Source organism: Notechis scutatus, chromosome 4 (assembly GCF_049901735.1).
Source record: "Notechis scutatus isolate UNSWTSFEM ecotype Mainland chromosome 4, rNotScu1.2, whole genome shotgun sequence".
In the NCBI taxonomy this organism is placed as follows: domain Eukaryota; kingdom Metazoa; phylum Chordata; class Lepidosauria; order Squamata; family Elapidae; genus Notechis; species Notechis scutatus.
The window spans coordinates 163,145,387-163,160,056 of record NC_142012.1 but is presented as its reverse complement, the minus strand read 5'-3'; the positions used below and the strand labels follow the sequence as shown (position 1 = coordinate 163,160,056).

General features: G+C 44.9%; 1 protein-coding gene across 2 annotated transcripts in view; it reads left to right on the top strand.

The window, feature by feature from the left end:
• Positions 1 to 14,670, top strand: part of VWA5B2 (von Willebrand factor A domain containing 5B2) — an 84,663-nt gene that overhangs the window by 8,130 nt on the left and 61,863 nt on the right. Inside the window, exons 2-4 of one of the 2 annotated variants that reach the window (XM_087965495.1) lie at positions 8,889 to 9,052; positions 10,947 to 11,108; positions 12,666 to 12,885. In XM_087965495.1, the coding sequence (XP_087821621.1) occupies positions 8,914 to 9,052; positions 10,947 to 11,108; positions 12,666 to 12,885 (521 nt within the window). In that variant the 5' untranslated portion in view covers positions 8,889 to 8,913. Of the gene's footprint in view, positions 1 to 8,888; positions 9,053 to 10,946; positions 11,109 to 12,665; positions 12,898 to 14,670 lie in introns of both variants that reach the window. The other variant, XM_087965494.1, reaches the window with a different exon arrangement.

Sequence of the window (14,670 nt, the reverse complement as noted above, 5' to 3'; positions counted from 1 at the left end):
CGGAAGCACTTTTCATCAAAAAGATGGCGGCGCCCAGCTGATGCCGATACCGGGCCGCGGCATAAAAAAGGTTGGGGATCACTGTTCTAGACCAACCCCATGCTCAAGCAGGAACCCTTGTTCCATTTCTGACAAATGGTTGTCCAACGTCTTCTTAAAAAGCTCCAGTGTGGGAGCATCCACAGCTTCTGGGGGCAAGTTGTTCCACCAACTGTTCGGAAATTCCTCCTTAGTTAGTTCTAGGTTGCTTCTCTCCTTGATTAGTTTCCACCCATTGCTTCTTGTCCTGCCTTCAGGTGCTTTGGAGAATAGTCCCAAAGGTGTTTTTTCAGGTGGCAACTGGACTTTTGTTTTTTTTTTCTTTTGAAAAAATTGTAACCTCCAAGCCCTTGCACCAGTGGTGGGATTCAAATTTTTTTTTATTACCAGTTCTGTGGGTGTGGCAGGGGAAGAATACTGTAAAATCTCCATTCCCTCCCCACTCCTGGGGAATGGTTACTGCAAAACCCGCTTTCCAGCTCTGTTCTCCTGTTCAGGGCAACCAAAGAAGAGCCAGCCGATCACCTGGGATTCAGGAGGCAGAGAATAGATGGGGTCAGGGCCAGTCAGAGGTGGGATTTGCTGGTTCTCTGAACTACTCAAAATTTCCCCTACCGGTTCTCCAGAACTGGTTGGAACCTGCTGAATACCCACCTCTGACTTGCACCTCCGAATGTTTCAACGACCGTCTAAAGCAGGGGTGTCAAACTCGCGGGCCGCAGGCCGGATGCGTCCCATGCTGGCCACGCCCACCTCCATTTCAGCGAAGAGGAAAAGTCATGACACATCACGTGACGATGCGAGTTTGACATGCCTGCTCTAAAAGGATGCAAATGACCAGCTGTCTGCAAGGAATATCCTTCCATTCCCCAGTATCCTGTCAGAGCAGAAGAAGCTTCTTGGATGAGAAGCAAAACGTCTTCCAAAGAAAAAAACAAGAAAGTCCAGTTGCCTCCTGAAAAAGCACCTGGATAACTGAGAATCTCTACAGACTTTGGAGAATAGGTTGACCCCCCTCTTCTTTGTGGTAGCCCCTCAAATATTGGAACACTGCTATCGTGTCAACCCTAGTCCTTTTCATTATGCTGGGGGTCTGCAACCTTAAATGCTCAGCCATTTGGACCCATTTCCCACAGAAAGAAAACACCGGGAGCCTCAAAACCTGGGTGGGCGTGGCCAACTCAATGCCACTCACACACAGTCACATGACCTCACCACCACCACGCCTACCCAGGTTTTGTGGCTCCCGGTGTTTCCTGTGGGAAATGGGTCCTGTGGGAAATGGGTGTTTCCTCCCTCCCTCTCATTTCTGTTTTTTGTGTTTTACCTTCTCAGGCCAGGCGAGGAGTGACTGGGAGGGGAGGGCAGGGGGCGGGGCCAGCCAGTGATGGAATCACCCAACGGAGCCACAGCAGAAGGCCCAAAGAGCCTCATGTGGCTCTAGAGCCGCGGGTTGCTGACACCCATACTAGCCATAACCCAATTCTAAAAGTCTCAAGATCTTTTTTATATTGTGGCGACCAAAACTGGATGCAGTATTCCAAGTGCGATCTTCCATGAAGTCTGCAGCTGTGGTAATAAGGTCAATGATGAATTTATGAGAAGGGAAATTATTAAAAGGGCAGAAAAAGAATTCCAAGCAAAATGGATACCGGCCCCCATTTAGTTAATGAAAAATGAGCACATCAAATGATCTGTATATGATTTATCCATGTGTTTGTTTGTTTTTGAGAATGGCCAGTGGCACAAAATTATAACTCCTTCCCTTCCACTCTGAGGTGATGAAAAAATGAAAAACAGAAATGATTTTTTTTTTTTTTTTTTTGCAAAGCTGCTTAAGGACTATTCTCATTCAGCAGCAGAAGAGAAAACCAGACCCAGATTGTCTGACAAGGACAATTAAGCCTAAACCATTCTTGGAAATAGTTGATCTAAATGCAATCCTTCCAACTGAGTTATGATGTTAACATGATCTTTCCATTCAAGGAATGCTTAAAGAAAAAGGGGTTTATTTGGGGGTGGGGGGCGGAAATATCCACAAAAATATTAAAAATTGGAAGTTCTTCATGATTCCACCATCAAGTAAACACAATAATATTCCAATGCTCATTTTAATTGGTTAATAAGCATTCCCCTATTTTCACAACCGTAGTATGAATTCATAATTGGGAATACAGAAATGCCAAATTCCTCCCAGATCATAGTTCTTGCAAGCATTGCGGCAATCAACAAGGTCCAGATGTCTCCTCTGAAAATACCTAGTAGTACCTATATAGAAAAATACATACGTTGAGTCTCTTGCATGCATGTCATGCAGTGGGCCGATAACTCTCCATGATGAGTTTTGATTTAGTAGATCACATAGCAAATGGAAAGTGTATGTGCGTTATTTATGTGTCGAAAGTAAGCAAGAGGCCCAATGGTGGGATTCAATTTTTTTTACTACTGGTTCTATGGGTGTGGTTTAGGGGTGTGGCAGGGGAAGGATACTGTAAAATCCACATTCCCTCTCCACCCCACTAACCTGCTTTCCAGCTCCGTTCTCCTGTGCGGGGCAACCAAAGAAGACCCAGCCAATCAGATGGGACTCAGGAGGTAGAGAATAGATGGGGGCAGGGCCAGTCAGAGGTGGTCTTGGCCGGTTCTCTGAACTACTCAAAATTTCCAGAACTGGTCAGAACCTGCTGAATCCCACCTCTAAAGAGGCCCCTGTCTCGCAACTGAAAAAAATTAGGAGCTGTCTGTTTCAGATGATCAGTTGCCTTGCAGACTCCTGCAGGACTGCGTAATCCAATTCTCCATGAACACAAGCGTCAACTCATAAAATATTTCTGTGGTCTTTTAGCGTTGCCAGCAGAAAGGGAGGGGGAAGCAGTGGGCAGCTTGCATTCCATAAATGTTTTCAAAGATAGTAACTAGGTGACCGAAGTTTCTGCCCTGCAAAATTCTATCAGGAGAGCATGATTGATGACTCTTGGCTATGGATGTGTCCCATTGGAGAATATGAATTACGATACACCCAGGGGGTGGGAGAAAACCAGGGTCAAGGGTGACAAGGAATGATGTGTCTCAGAGTAGGCTACACCCAGGCAGCACCGCATCTTCTAACTCCCAATAAATCTTGTTGGAATTTGGCTAGAGACTCATCATTTAAATGGGGTTAAGTGTCAGAATCCTGACAACAAGATCAATCCATAAATCCTTGTTCCTGGACAATATGAACATTTGTCCATATTGGACATTTGATGGTATGAGACATTCATCCTCCCTTTAAGATAAGTCACGTCCCCCTTCCTCAAAGTCATCTTGATGCTTTACCCATTCACAGTTTGATAATACAGGTAACCCTCAACTTACAACAGTTCCATTTTCAGGTAGTCCTTGACTTACGACCCCAATTGAGTCCCAGATTTATGTTGCTAAGTGAGATATGTGCCAAGTGAGTTTTTGACCCATTTTACGACCTTTCTTTCTTGCCACCATTGTTAAGTGAATCCCTGCAGTTGTTTCAGTTAGTAACCCGTTTGTTAAGTGAACCTGGCTTCCCCCCGTTGACTTGGGTTGTCAGAAAGTTGCGAAGGGGGATCATCACATGACTCTTGCACACTGAATTGGAATTGGCATCCTTCAGTCTCAAGAGACGATGGTATCGGGCTATGAAATGGGTAACTGCCACTTCCCGTGTTGCTTCCATGCTGTATGCAAAGCTGGAGCGTCCTCTGCAGAGCACGAGGCCTGGGTAATTTAATACGGAGGATAAACTGTTACCCAAGCAGCAGATTCCCCCCTCTCCATGTCACTGAAACAGTCTAATGGAGGAACGGCAGAGCCGATACAATGAGTTCCAGCTGCGTCACAGGAGTTCCCAGAACGTGATTGTACAAAGTCACGAACTACTTCCAAGACTCCGGCTCTGGATTTTGCCTCGAGGTTGACTCCGGAAGCCCTTCCCAATAATAGATATAGCCACAAGGCAGTGGAGGTTTGAAATCAAGAGTTTCAAACCTTCTCCTAGAAGATGGTTCTATCGTTTTATCTGCCGTTGGGGCATAGAGCCCTCTCCCGCCTTCAAAAACGGTTGACCATCTTCTCCTGTAACCCTGGAAAGGGGCCCTTATGAGGTGCTACCAGCCGGGCCAGCAGGACCAAGGTCTTTTTTTTAAGGAGTTATTTACTCCTCCGGCACTTCTTCTCACTCCAGGACGCCCAACTCGGCTCCATTTGCAGTGTCCATTGCACACTACAGCCGTCTTATATGTGAATCGGTTGCTAAGCACCTGAATTTTGACCACGTGATCATGGGGATGCTGCAAAGTGGGAAAAAACGGTCATGTCATTTTTTTCAGTGTCGTTGAAATGGTCAAACGGTCACTAAATGAACTGTTGGACTACTTGTAGTTATGACAGCGTTGGAAAAAAAGTGACAAGCAAATTTTTTCTCATAACTGTGGCAGCATCCCATGGTCACACGGTCAAAATCTGGGTGCTTGACAACTGATTCCCATTTAAGACGGCTGCAGTGTCCTAGATGTGATCCCCTTTTGCAACCTTCCATATTCACTTTGCAGTTACTCACTTAACTGCAATGATTCACTTAAAAACTCCGGCAAGAAAGGTCATAAAATGGAGCAAAATTCATTTTACTGTCTCACTTAGCCACATACATTTTGGGCTCGGTTGTGGTCATACGTCGAGGAGCACCTGTAGTCTTACCACCTTAGGAAGTCAAATTCTCAAGCTTTATCTTAAACTTAAAAAAAAAAATACTTAATTAGGAATGTGCTAGGTAGCCTCTCACAAATAAAACTGATAGTACCATAATTTTGGAATGTAATGTACCTAGCAACAATAATTCAAGCCTGAGTATGTATCATAAAAACAATTGGGGTGTGGGGGAGTGAATATTTTTACTTAAACAGTCATTGCATACAAGATTATTTTCCTGTTCAGGCAGAAGTGGAAAAAAATAGTTACTTCCTGAACAACATTTTTGCCTTTGTAGGCAATTTGGCCAGCTATTAAAAGACCCACAAGAGACATAACTGGCATGGAAAAAATGTTGGAAACATAGATTCGGTCACATTTTCTCAAGTGGCCCCTGCAATTATATTCCCATAGATTGGACACTTTCATCCAGTTCCATTCCTCAGTCCCATAGAACAACCTGGAATCACCTACAAAATGCAAAGAATATCAGCTGCCTCATTCCAAGTCCCGAAAAGCCAAGAATCCACTCATTTCTCCTGCATGCCCCCATACTCCACCTGAAAAAAGGAGAGAAAAATTACATTTTCTAGCAGCCTGCAGGACATAAGGGGAAATGGGTAAAACTCTTGTCAGTGTCAGGGACTATCCCTTAAGTCTTATATGTCCCTTTCCAGGTAAATGTTTTAAATAGCCTATCTTTAGAATTAGAATTAGAATTCTTTTATTGGCCAAGTGTGATTGGACACACAAGGAATTTGTCTTGGTACAAATGCTCTCAGTGTACATAAAAGAAAAGATACATTCGTCAAGAGACAAAAATCATAAGGCACAAAACTTAATAATAGTCATAGGGTACAATAAGCAATACAATCATACTAGGAAACAGTCAATATAAACCGTTAGGATACAAGCGACAAAGTTACAGTCATACAGTCCCAAGTGGGAGGGGATGGGTGATAAGGAATGATGAGAAGCTTAACAGTAATAGTAGTGCAGACTTTGTAAATAGTTGGACAGTGTTGAGGGAATTATTTGTTTAGCAGAGGGATGGCGTTCGGGGAAAGACTTGTTCTTTGTGGCTACTTAATTTGCAACCAGCCATTGAAGGATCTTGAAGCCCATCCTGTTTAAGGCAGTTCCTCTTCCTCTTTTCCTAACAGTTTTTGCCATATAGACATTTAAGAGGTCCTTAAGGAGATGTGCATAAGTGCATTAATGTGCCTATCTCCCCTATCACATTTTAATTTTTTTTTTCTTTTACTCATTTGAATTTGCAATTTCCATTTGATGAATAAATACATTGTATTTTTTTTTTAAAAAGCCACCTTTGGAACTGGATGACTGAAAATCTCCATTTGTCATGTCCATTGTGACCCCATGGACAACATTCCTCTAGGACTTCCTGTCCTCTACCATCCCCTGGAGACCATTTAAGCTCACGCCATTTGCTTCAGTGACTCCATCCAGCCACCCCATTCTCTGTCGTCCCGTTCTTCTTAGAATAGAATAGAATAGAATAGAATAGAATAGAATAGAATAGAATAGAATAGAATAGAATAGAATATAGAGTAGAGTAGAGTAGAGTAGAGTAGAGTAGAATAGAATAGAATAGAATAGAATAGAATAGAATAGAATAGAATAGAATAGAATAGAATAGAATAGAATAGAATAGAATAGAATAGAATAGAATTCTTTATTGGCCAAGTGTGGTTGGACACACAAGGAATTTGTCTTGGTGCAAATGCTCTCAGTATACATAAAAGAAAAGATACATTCGTCAAGAATCATAAGGTACAACACTTAATAATAGTCATAGGGTGCAACAAGCAATCAAATCATACTAGGAAACAGTCAATATAAATCATAAGGATACAAGCGACAAAGTTACAGTCATGCAGTCATACAATGGGAGGGGATGGGTGATAAGGAGTGATGAGAAGATCAACAGTAATAGTAGTGCAGAGTTTGTAATAGTTCTTTTGCCCTCCATCGTTCCCAGCCTTAGGCTCTTCTCCAGGGAGTCTTTCCTTCTCATTAGGTGGTCAAAATCTCCATAGACATTTCCAAAAGAGTGTTAAGACTCTTGTTCAGAAAGTCATAGATGCAGATTTTCGTCAGGAAGCTTGACTCTGAGCTAACCATCCTGTTCAAAGCCTCCAACTCTACTCACCCAGACTCCTCCCTCCACCAATTAAGCAAAGTGACCTTTTTCCAGAGAGAAATGAAGCCAGATGAACTAAATCTACCACTTTCCTTAATTGGCCCCACATTAATTCTAAAGATAACTCCATTCACTTGCCTTGTTACTGAGGGAGAATAACAGAATTGGAAGGGACCTTGGGGGTCTTATAGTCCAACCCCCTGCTGAAGCAGGAAACCCTATACCAGGGGTGTCAAACTCACATTGTCACATTGTTGTCATGTGATGTATCATGACTTTTTCCCCTTTGCTGAAAGAGGTGTGTGTTCTGACCCAAACCCTTGTCCAATAAAACAAACACGAACCAAAGGGAACAGAAACCTTTTAATGATTCTTATGAATCCCCAGTTAAAAGGCTGCTGCAAACTAACTAACTTTGAAAAGCACAAGCCTCACCAAAACTCTGCGAGGCTTCCAAGAATAACAGATAAGAAATATTTTACAACACAAGAGTGTTCAAATACCAACTAAGATACTGCAATGTCCACGAGGCTCGAGTTTCAAAATGTCTTTGCTTCCTGCAAAGAACGTCTGATTCACAGCTGGTTTTTATCTTCTTGAAGGAGGGGCCATTACCTTGCAGCCTTACTCCCAAGTTGCCCGTGCTGCTGCAGCTGTTCTTTCCTGTGAGCAATCCTGCATGCATGCACACTTGGCACAGGCTCCTCGGGAACCTCCTCATCGCTGCTACCAGCCCCACAATCTCTGAAGGCAGCAGTCCACTCCCTAATGCTCCTAGCCCCTCATCTGAGTCCTTGCTCTCCTCAGCCGTCCGCACCTGCTTCCGGCTAACCACAACGGGGGGGCATGATGCATCTGGCCCGTGGGCCGCAATTTTGACACACCTGCCCTAAACCCTTTCAGACAAACGTCTGTCTATTCTCTTCTTAAAAACCTCCAGTGTTGGAGCATTCACAACTTCCAGAGGGAAGCTGCTCCTCTGGTTAATTGTTCTGTCAGGAAATTCCTCCTTAGTTCTAGGTTACTTCTCTCCTTGATTAATTTCCATCCATTGCTTCTTGTCTTGTCCTCAGGTGCTTTGAGAATAGGTTGTCCCCATCAACTTTGTGGCAGCCCCTCAAATATTGGAAGACTGCTAGATCTTGGCTGTTGGGTCGGTATGTTCTATACCAGTGATCCCCAACTTTTTTTATGCCGCGGCCCGTATCCCCAACTTTTTTTATGGCGCGCCCGGTACGACATCAGCTGGCGCGCGCCATCTTGTTTTGATGAAAAGTGCTTCCAGTGAGCTTTCTACCTGGAAAAGCTCACCAGAAGCACTTTTTCATCAAAACAAGATAGCGGCGCCCAGCAAGCCAGCGGCCCGTAGGACTTGTTCCACGGACTGGTACCGGTCCGCGGACCGGTGGTTGGGGACCCCTGCTCTATACTTTATGGCCAGATTAACAAACTAATAGAAGAAAACACTTTTAATGTAGCCAAGAAAGAACGGCCTTGTTGACTTTGCTTGTTGTGTTCAAAGGGAGATGCAAAGCCTTCAAGGTAACAGGATTTCTTAAGATGGCTGAGGTCCAGAAGCAGGAAGTGATGTTGAGGCCTATGTTTTTACATGAGTAAATAAATGGGTCTTCCCCAAGCTCTGTATAGTCTTCATCTCACAGTCTTGCAAAAGGGAAAACTTCAGCAACATGGCAGCTGAGTTGGACGTAATTTGGCTCAGCCTTCCAACCCCCACCGATGGTATGGGAATCACAGAAACCTGGAGCTGCTTTCCAACTGGCCCAGGTAGACTACCCTCACGTAGAAGTCCCCAAATTGTTTTGCCACTTCACCAATGGTTTGAAATAAAAGACCAGATTACATCGTGTGTTCATCTAGATCTGCTGGGAACGACAGCTGCCTCCATTTTTATTTCAATTCTCCATTCCAATGTTAGATTCACCAGGCATTCCCTGTGTTCTTCATCTTTTCTCGGCTGCAGAATTTGAGAATTTAACCCAAAGATCATGCCAGGGCTCTACGGCTTGCCCTCCTGGGCTGCTCTCCCTCTACAGAGCTCGTGTGTGAAGGCCTGTGCCAATGGCTATACCTTGGGAATCACTGCCAATCTTACTTACATCAATCTGGAGCAGCAACCTGTGGAAGGTGAGCTTTTTTTTTTTTTTAAGAGATCCCAAGCTATTTATTTTATTTTGGAAAATTTATATAGCCGCCTGCTTGTTCACGACAATTCTAGACGGCTTACAGAAAATAAAAAAACTTGCAAAATGTAATGCAAAAGGAATAAAAATAATAATAACCTCCCCTTGGCAACAATTCACAGTCATATCAGCCATTTAATGCCCGGGGCGGGGGGGGCGGGGGGGGGGGGGGGGGGGGGGGCGGGGGGCCCCCCCGGGGGGGGGGGCCCCGCGCGGGGGGCGGGGGGGGGGGGGGGGGGGGGGGGGGGGGGGGGGGGGGGGGGGGGGGGGGGGGGGGGGGGGGGGGGGGGGGGCGGGGGGGGGGGGGGGGGGGGGGGGGGGGGTTGGGGGGGGGGGGGGGGGGGGGGGGGGGGGGGGGGGGACTCCATCCCACTCTAGGTTCCCCAGGCCTGCTGGCAAAACCGTGTCTTCAGGGCCTTCCAAATGAGTGTCAGAATGTGGGCCAGTCTAATTTCTGGAGGGTTGATGTTCCAGAGTAGTGGTCGCCAACCAGTGGGCCAGGGACCACTGGTGATCTACAAGAAAATTTTGCTGGTCCGCAGAGAAATGTCCCCCCCAAAGCAATAAATCCAGGCTGTGTGAGAACACAAGGCTGCGCCACCCACATGGCCCGCCCACCCACTGGCCCCCACCCTTCAGCCAAGTGCAAACCTTACCTTGAGTAGAGCCACGCAAGTTAGAATTGGAAGGTAAGACCAACAGCGGGGGAGGGAAATCCACCCCGGGGTGGCTTGCTGACATGGGTGGGAAAGTCGGTGCCATATTCCAGAGCTGCAATAGTCACAGGAGCTCCTCCAGTCCATGGGAGGCCGGTGCACCCGGGTGGAGGAGCAGCTGCTCCGGGGTGACCAAAGGGCCAGTCTCGTGACTCCTGCAGGTCTGGAATATAGGACCAACTTTACCCACCAATGTCAGCAAGCCACCGTCAGTCAAAATTCATATTAGTGGTCCGCAGGATTTAAAATTATGAGTTTGGTGGTCCCTGAGGTCCAAAAAGTTGGTGACCCCTGTTCCACAGGGAGGGAGCCACCATGGAGAAGGCTCTTCTTCTGGGTCCCACCAGCTATATCTTCCTAGGAGATGGGACCCACAACATTACTTGCCTCTCTGCTCTAGTGGGTTGGGTGGATGTGATTGGCAAGAATCCTGCAGATCACCTGGTCCCAAGCCAGGAAGGGCTTTAAAGGTAACAACCAGCACCTTACAAAGCTATGGTATGTAAGCATAGTTTATATGCTGCATTCCTGGTTTTAATAGATCAGTTACTGATTCTTCAGCTCTTCCTGCATGAACAGGTAAATAACTTCTAGTCAGCATATTGCCCCTAACCATCTGGGTTCTCATTTTACTGACCTTGGAAGGATGAAAAGTTGAGTCAACCATGAGTCCATGAGGATCGAACTGCTACCAGTTAGCAGAGTTAGCCTACAATACTGCATTCTAACCACTGCTTAGCAGAACGATGGTTTCCATCATCCTTCACTTTGGCCAAGCTGGTCATTAGCAACATCAGACCTGATCTATAGCAACTTTCAATCTCCATCAATTCCATGCTGGATGCTCTGAAGAAGATACGAGTGTATGGCTTCTGTGCAGGTCACTGGCAATCTCTTTAGCGTTATTCACATGAAGAAAGGTTACGTAAGATTAACATGTGCCTCAACCTTGGCAACTTTAAGATGGGTAGACTTCAACTCCCAGAATTCTCCAGCCAGAATGGAGAATTGGCTGAAGAATTCTGGGAGTTGAAGTCCACCTAATTTAAAGAGGCCAAGGTTGAGAAAGGCTGAGGTAAAGGGTGCAAAGTCAGCTTATATTGCCTGGTTTCTTTGGCACAGGAGTATTCGTCTATCCTTTGGAGGAGTCCGAGGTGGTCTCAAGCTTTGAAGCAAAGACAGGAAACAGAACCTCCACCTTCCAGATCCAGACCCGGCCTCCGGTGGATGATTGCTGCCTTGACTGTAACACGAATTGCAACCAGCCGCTCCGCTGCAGTAATGGTTGGTGGGGGTCATATCGCCTAACAGACCTCTGTACCCAGGACTCCTGAAAAGAATAGGGGGCTTGAACCTGCTCTGGATGGACTCCCCAAAGCATTTTCTTGATGTGGAAAGGTCCCGAAAGGTGACTTTTCTCCGTATAAAGAATGATAGGGTCCCAGTTCTAAGAGATTTCAGCAGTCTGCTAGATAGGTAGCATAGGGGGATAGTGAGCTATGAGCGAAGCGGAAATCTCAATGCCTCCATGGACTCATACTAACCTGAATCCTCATCTCAGTCAATGCACGCTCCTTAAGCGTTGCCTCTTATACCAGCCTCTCTCGAATAGATTCTGTGGAATCCCAGGGTTTGGTGAGAGGTCATGGAGGCTCTGTGGGAAATTATGGTTGAAAAAAAGTACATATTTTTTATTATAAAATAAAGTTTGCTTACCACACAATGCACACTGTGTGTGAGTTGGGTACATATAAATTTGTGAATAGAGTAGAATAGGAATAGAATGGAATAGGAATAAGAATTGGAATTGGAATAGGAAATGGAATGGAATGGAACGGATCGGAATAGGATAGAACTGGAATAGAATTAGAATAGAATAGAATTGGAATAGAATTGGAATTGGAATTGACATAGAATTAGAATAGAATTAAAATTAGAATTAGAATTGGAATAGGAATAGGAATAGGAATAGGAATAGAATTAGAATAGGAAAATAATTAGAATAGGAATAGAATTAGAATAGGAATAGAATTAGAATAGGAAAAGAATTAGAATAGGAATAGAATTAGAATAGGAAAAGAATTAGAATAGGAATAGAATTAGAATAGGAATAGAATAGAGACATCCCTGAAATTTACACATTATTTCAAAGGTTTCTCCATAAAGGGTTCCTCTAGGGCAGTTTTTTTCAACCTAGCAACTCTAAGATGTCTGGCCTTCAGTTTCCAGAATTCTGCATTCTGGTTATTCCAGAGAAGTACTTTGGGGCCTCCTGATGATGGCCACTTATGGCTGATTGAGTGATTTGTTCCTGTTGGGCAAGCAGAGGTTGCTGCAAAGACCATAAGGCAGCATATGCTTTTGAGGTTTGCATGCTCTGAGGGAGGTGAGAACTATATCAGAGGTTTACCCAAACGAGACAGTTCATCATATTCTGAGATCTGAAGTCCAGACATCTTAGAGTCTCCGAGGTTCAGAAGCACTCCTCCAAGGTAAAAGAAAGAGTGATCTATGCAACTATGCTAGAGGATGATAACGTTGGTTTAAGTCATTGTTGAAAGACAGTTTTTAAAAAAAACACAGTATCCTCTCTGCTCAGAGGGATATTTGTCCGAACTTTTCTTCACTGTTCTGTGCAACGTCTTCAGTAAGATTGTAATGTTTGAAATGACTTCAATACCTGTTTTAAAATGGTGCCATTCTAATGGTCATGATCAAATAGGGACAGGAAGAAAGGGTGTAAGGATTCCAGTTCTCTATATCCAGTTCATAAAGAGGTGGTGGTTTGTTTGTTTTTGAAAGACGCTGGATATTCGTAACTATTTTCTCTCTTCTACCTAGGACACTTGATCCTTGATGGAGACCAGGCACGGTCTACTTTCATCGTCAGCGCAGGCCTCCTCGAGCCCTCCGAAATTCTGACCGTGCTCTTCAGCACCAGCCAGGAGCTGGCAACCCTGCCCAATGGTGCCATGCATGTCTCCTTCCCATCTGTACTCATGCCTTTGGTCTTAGCCGTGCCTGAAAGTGAAAGTGAAACCAGAAGCTTGTGTGACGACAGGTTGGCCCTATGGTGATTTTCATGACTTTCTCAGAGTCTATGGCGTTTGGAGAAAAAAGCCAAAGGGCTGAAGATTATTAAGGGACAGAAAATAACTGTGGCAGTAATGGGGGAGGGGGAAAGGGTTAAAGGCTCTTCCCCACCCTCCATCTTAGTTTGGAAAGCTCTTTGAACTATTTGAATAAGCCGTAAGTGTGGTAGGGGTCTACTTTGGATGTCTAAACTTAAATCTCCACTCATAAAATCCACTGTTGCTTTCAGCTTGAGGCTGAACCATAGTGGAGGGCAAATGAGTGACTATTTCCTGCAAAGTAAACAAGTAGAGACCTTGGAGAATATAACAGATTAAAAAAAAAAACAGCAGATAACAGATAATCAGAGTTGGAAGGGACCTTTTAGGTCATCTAGTCCAACCCCCGGCCAAGCAGAAGATCCTACACCATTTCTGACAAATGGCTGTCCAGTCTCTTCTTGAAAGTCTCAAGTGATGGTGCTCCCATAACTTCTGAAGGCAACTTTTGTTCCATTGGTTGATTGCTCTCCCTGTCAGAAAGTTTCTCCTTATTTCCAGGTTAAATCTCTCCTTGTTCAGTTTCCATCCATTGTTCCTTATCTGGCCTTACAGGCACTTTAGAAAATAGCTTCACCCCTTCCTCCTCTCTGTGGCAGCCCCTCAAATATTGGCACACTTCTATTATGTCTTCCCAGTCTTTCTCTTCACTACACTAGTCATGTCCAGTCCCTGTAACCATTCATCATATATTTTAGCCTCCAGTCCCCGAATTATCCTGGTTGGTCTTCTCTGTACTTTTTCTACAGTCTCAACATTTTTTATAGTGTGGTGACCAAAACTGGATGCAGTACTCTAGGTGTGGTCTTACTAAGCCTTTATAGAGTGGTATTAGTACCTCACTTGATCTTGATTGTATCCCTAGGTTAATGCAACTAAGGATTGTATTGGTTTTTTTGGCGGCTGCTGCACACTGCTGACTCATATTTAGCTGGTTGTCCACTAAGACTCCAAGATCCCTCTCACAGTTAACGCTATTGAGCCTGGTTTCACCCAGTCTATATGTGCACTTTTGGTTTTTCTTGCCAAAGTGTAGGACTTTACTTTTCTCTACACTGAATTTCATTTTCTTAGATATGACCCAGTGTTCTATTCTGTCAAGATCCATCTGGATCTTGAGCCTATCTTCTTGGGTGTTAGCTATTCCTGCCAGTTTAGTATCATCTGCAAATTTGGTAAGTTCCCCTTCTATTCCCTCATCTATGTCACGAATGAAGATAATGTAGATAATATAGGTAAGCCAGACACTCTATGCAGTGTTTCACAACCTTGGCAGCTTTAAGATGCATGGACTTCAAACTCCCAGAATTCCCCAGCCAGCTTTGCGATACCCTAGGCCTGTGATGGCGAACCTATGGTACGCACGCCACAGGTGGCATGCAGAGCCATTTGTGCCGGTACGTGAGCTGCAGGCAAACTTACCTCACTATGCATGCACGCGCCTCACAGCTGATTTTCAGCCAGTTTGAGGCCTTTTGTGGCCTCCCAAAGGCTTGAAGAAGGCTTCTGCAGGCCGAAAACTAGCCCCGTTTCATCACTTCCTGTTTTTCTGAAAATACCGGAAGTGATGAAACGGGGCTAGTTTTCGGCCTGCAAAGCCTGCAGAAGCCTTTCTTTCGAAAAAGGCATCAAACCGCCCCAAAATCAGCTGTGAGGTGCAGTGCAGGTAAGGGGGCAGCGGGGGTGGGTGGGGATTGTGCATGCATGCATAGGGA